At 41.0% G+C, this 3,942-nt stretch overlaps 1 protein-coding gene across 1 annotated transcript; it reads left to right on the top strand.

Moving 5' to 3' along the window:
* Positions 1-1,065: 1,065 nt before the first annotated feature.
* Positions 1,066-3,694, top strand: LOC147522204 (protein NUCLEAR FUSION DEFECTIVE 4-like). Its single transcript, XM_086591910.1, has one exon. It carries the CDS (start codon positions 1,461-1,463, stop codon positions 3,135-3,137), a length of 1,677 nt encoding a protein of 558 aa, XP_086448036.1. The 5' UTR covers positions 1,066-1,460; the 3' UTR covers positions 3,138-3,694.
* The last annotated feature ends 248 nt before the right edge of the window (positions 3,695-3,942 follow it).

The following is a 3,942-nucleotide window of genomic DNA, read 5'->3' on the forward strand; positions in this document are numbered from 1 at the left end:
GTGTAATGTTTAGCTTAAGTATTTTTATAGGGTACAATACTAACTAGGAGATCTTTTTGTATAGGCAATTTCTAAACGTAATGGGCTAACCGTGCTAAGCAAATAGCGAAGCATCTTCTTTGGAAGAATAAGTTTTCCCCAGTTTGAAGAGATAATGGTACATATGCTTATTATTTTTATTTTCCCTCTTGCGGCATTGAATTTGACTAGTGATTAACAATTAATAAATTTCTTTATATTTGGTTAGAGTCGAGGCCGGAGCACCCCTTCCCCTAGGAGATCTTTTGTGAGGACTCACACAAGTTCACAAGCGATGATGCTCTTGATGATCAATCAAGAGAATACATTGTATGTAACAATTTCATCTTAGTAATAGCTTCAGGTTTAAATATCATACTTGGCTGTATTTAATATCCTCGGTGGTAATCGTGTAATTTTGTTTTGGAATCTGAAGCACAAAATGAAAGACCTAGCGGTATAGATGAACATGGGACACAACTACCTCTCTCGGATGAGATCTATAGGAAGTGATGCCTCCAGAGGCGGCATGGGCGTGTGAGGTTGAAGGGGACGAGGTGTAACCCCAACCAGCCTACTTTGGCTCCCGACTATCTTCGCACAATCGTGTGAATGACACGGAAAGCCGGTTGGCTGAAATGCAAAAGTAGCACAAGAGAAGGAGGAGGAAAGACGACTTGAGATTGAAGAGATTAAGAGGCAAGCACAAGAGAAAGATGAGCAAAGCTGACATGAAATAGATGAGATGAAGAGGCGGTGGATGCACGAGATCTTGGACATGGAAATACGACTTATGCAAAAGGTGGCTAATTTTGCCCAAATGGTATCACGTAGGTACGTAAACATGCTTAGTTTCTTGTCTATGAATGTTCTTTTTCTTTATAATCTGAGCTGGTCTCTTAGAGTCTGTAGTTGCTTAGAGTTCAAGTCAGGAACCCGATATACACTGGTGTCCAAGTCTAGAGCAAGCTAGAGTTCCTATTTGATCGTTACAAGGGTTGATTGTATTCAACTGTGTGCTTCTTGTTTTGACTCTTGGTGCCTTTTGAGTGCTGTCTATGTTTTGACTTTTGAGATATTGTCTACTCTGGTGTCTTTGTTCAGAAATGTGAAAACGAGGTTGTCACGTTTTAGTAGTAGGATGATCGATCCGAAACTTGAGTTTAATCTTGGATGGCTAGTGAGATGCTGCTGAGCCTCAATAAACCCATTTTTCTGGATTGAAGTTTCAGTACTCCTACTCAATTGGGAAGAGGTGCTAGAGCAGGGTACACATCATATATTTCTTCAAAAACAAAACAGCCCCACCTGTTCTGTTTTGAATAAGCGAAAAACCAGAGCAATCAATAAAAACTAAAACTTTACACTTTGTTAGATCTAAATCCTTAAAACAACAACAAAACATATAATCTTTTTATATAGTTGTGAGTTGTTGATCAAAGATGGTAAGGTTGCAGGGGAAATTTAGAACATTTGTGAATAACAAATGGCTAGTTTTTGTTGGGGCAATGTGGATACAGTCAGTTGCAGGTATTGGGTATTTGTTTGGAAGTATATCACATGTTATAAAAAGTTCATTGAATTATAATCAGAAACAAATAGCAAGGTTAGGTGTTGCTAAGGATCTTGGTGATAGTGTTGGTTTTCTTGCTGGGAGTTTATGTGAAATTTTACCACTTTGGGCTGCTATGTTGGTTGGTTCTGTGCAAAATTTTGTTGGGTATGGTTTGGTTTGGTTGGTTGTTACTCATAGAGTTCCTACTTTGCCTTTATGGGCGATGTGCATTCTTATATTTGTGGGAACAAATGGAGAGACTTACTTCAATACGGCAGCTTTGGTGTCATGTGTGCAGAACTTCCCCAAAAGCCGGGGTCCGGTAGTTGGGATCCTTAAGGGGTTTGCCGGGCTGAGTGGTGCAATATTGACCCAGATATATGCTCTAGTCCACTCACCTGTTAATGCGCCGATCATCTTCATGGTTGCAGTAGGGCCATCAATGGTAGTTATAGCTTTGATGTTCATTGTTCGACCTGTTGGAGGTCATAGACAAATTAGGTCTTCCGATGGCACGAATTTTGCTTTCATCTATAGTGTGTGTCTCGTGTTGGCAGCTTATTTAATGGGGATTATGATTGTTGAGGATATTTTGGATCTGAACTACAGTGTGGTCATGATATTCACGATTCTGTTGTTTGTTCTGCTATTGCTTCCGATTGCGGTTCCTGTGCTTTCAAGCTTTTTCTCCAATCTGATGCCGCCTGAAGAAGAAAGTCTTCTACCTGAAAGCACAAAGCAAGACCCTAGCAAATCTGGCGAGGAGGTACATGAAGTTATTTTCAGTGAGGTTGAAGACGAGAAGCCTAGGGGAGTAGATTTGCTCCCTGCAGCAGAAAGGCAGAAAAGAATAGCACAATTGCAAGCAAAACTATTCCATGCTGCTGCTGCAGGAGCTGTAAGAGTCAAGAGGAGAAAGGGTCCGCATAGAGGGGAAGACTTCACCTTGATGCAGGCATTGATAAAGGCAGACTTTTGGCTTTTATTCTTCTCCCTTCTTTTAGGTTCTGGATCTGGGGTAACCGTGATCGATAATCTTGGTCAAATGAGCCAGTCTTTGGGGTATGACAGTGCACACATCTTTGTATCCATGATCAGCATTTGGAACTTTCTTGGACGCGTTGGTGGAGGCTACTTCTCTGAAATCATTGTGAAGGATTACGTGTATCCAAGACCAGTAGCCATTGCTGCTGCTCAGGTCTTTATGGCAATTGGTCACTTCTTCTTTGCTATGGGTTGGCCTGGAGCTATGCACATAGGTACACTGTTGATTGGACTTGGATATGGTGTTCACTGGGCCGTAGTTCCAGCTGCTGCGTCTGAGCTGTTTGGCATGAAGAATTTCGGGGCATTGTACAATTTTCTCACTTTGGCAAATCCTGCTGGATCGTTAGTATTTTCTGGTTTAATTGCTAGCACTATATATGACTATGAAGCTGAGAGACAAGCTAATATGCACCACTTAACGGGGAACTCGAGATCCATATTTATGAGAATGCTTGATGGAGCATTTGGGGTAGAAGAGTCACCCTTCTGGATCATATATGACGAGTATCAAAGATAGTGATCTTTGGAGATTGCCTCTAGAAGAAGTTGGGATTTTGCCTGCATTGAGAATATTCTGGAGGACGACATGGATCTTTGGATTACTTGTTCCAGAAACTTGCAGTCTCTGCCAGAAGAAATGCGACACCTTACTGTTTTAAAAGATCTAACGATCGGAGGCTGGGACGGTTTGAAGACTTTGCCGGAATGGCTGAAAAGCTTCACTTCCCTTCGCATCTTGCAAATCTATAATTTTCCAGATTTGCTGTGCGTGCCAGATTGGATCCATTGCCTCACTGCACTTCGAGTACTGCAGATCTACTTCTGTGATGCCTTGACTTAAATTTTTGCCAGTTTACTACAGAAAATTAAACTTCTGTGATCCCAAAACTTCGAGTACTGCAGATCTACTACTTCGAGTACTTGTGAAAAGATGCATATTTTTGATTGAGACTAGTTGACTATGACGCTGTCTTGGTGCTTTTATAGAAGTATTTTTATATTCTCGTGGTGTAGTCAGGAATTGTGGGGAACGGGATCAACACCAGGATCTTAGATTAAATTGATATGGAGTAACGAATGTCGCTGGAGGGCATCTTGCTATGTAATTATTATTATGGTATTTTAGCTACAGGATAGTTATCAGATTTCAAAAGCTCATTTGCTGCTGTGATAATATAATAATCTCAGATTTAGAGGCAGGTTGTTCCTTGTATATAGACTCACTTATGCCCCTTCTCTGCAGTGGGCATTACAACACTTGCACTTAGGATCTGGGAAGGTAAGAGAAGTAGAAGATGAAAGGGAACTTCTGTTTAGTATGT

This window comes from Coptis chinensis, chromosome 1 (genome assembly GCF_015680905.1).
Source record: "Coptis chinensis isolate HL-2020 chromosome 1, ASM1568090v1, whole genome shotgun sequence".
Lineage (NCBI taxonomy): Eukaryota > Viridiplantae > Streptophyta > Magnoliopsida > Ranunculales > Ranunculaceae > Coptis > Coptis chinensis.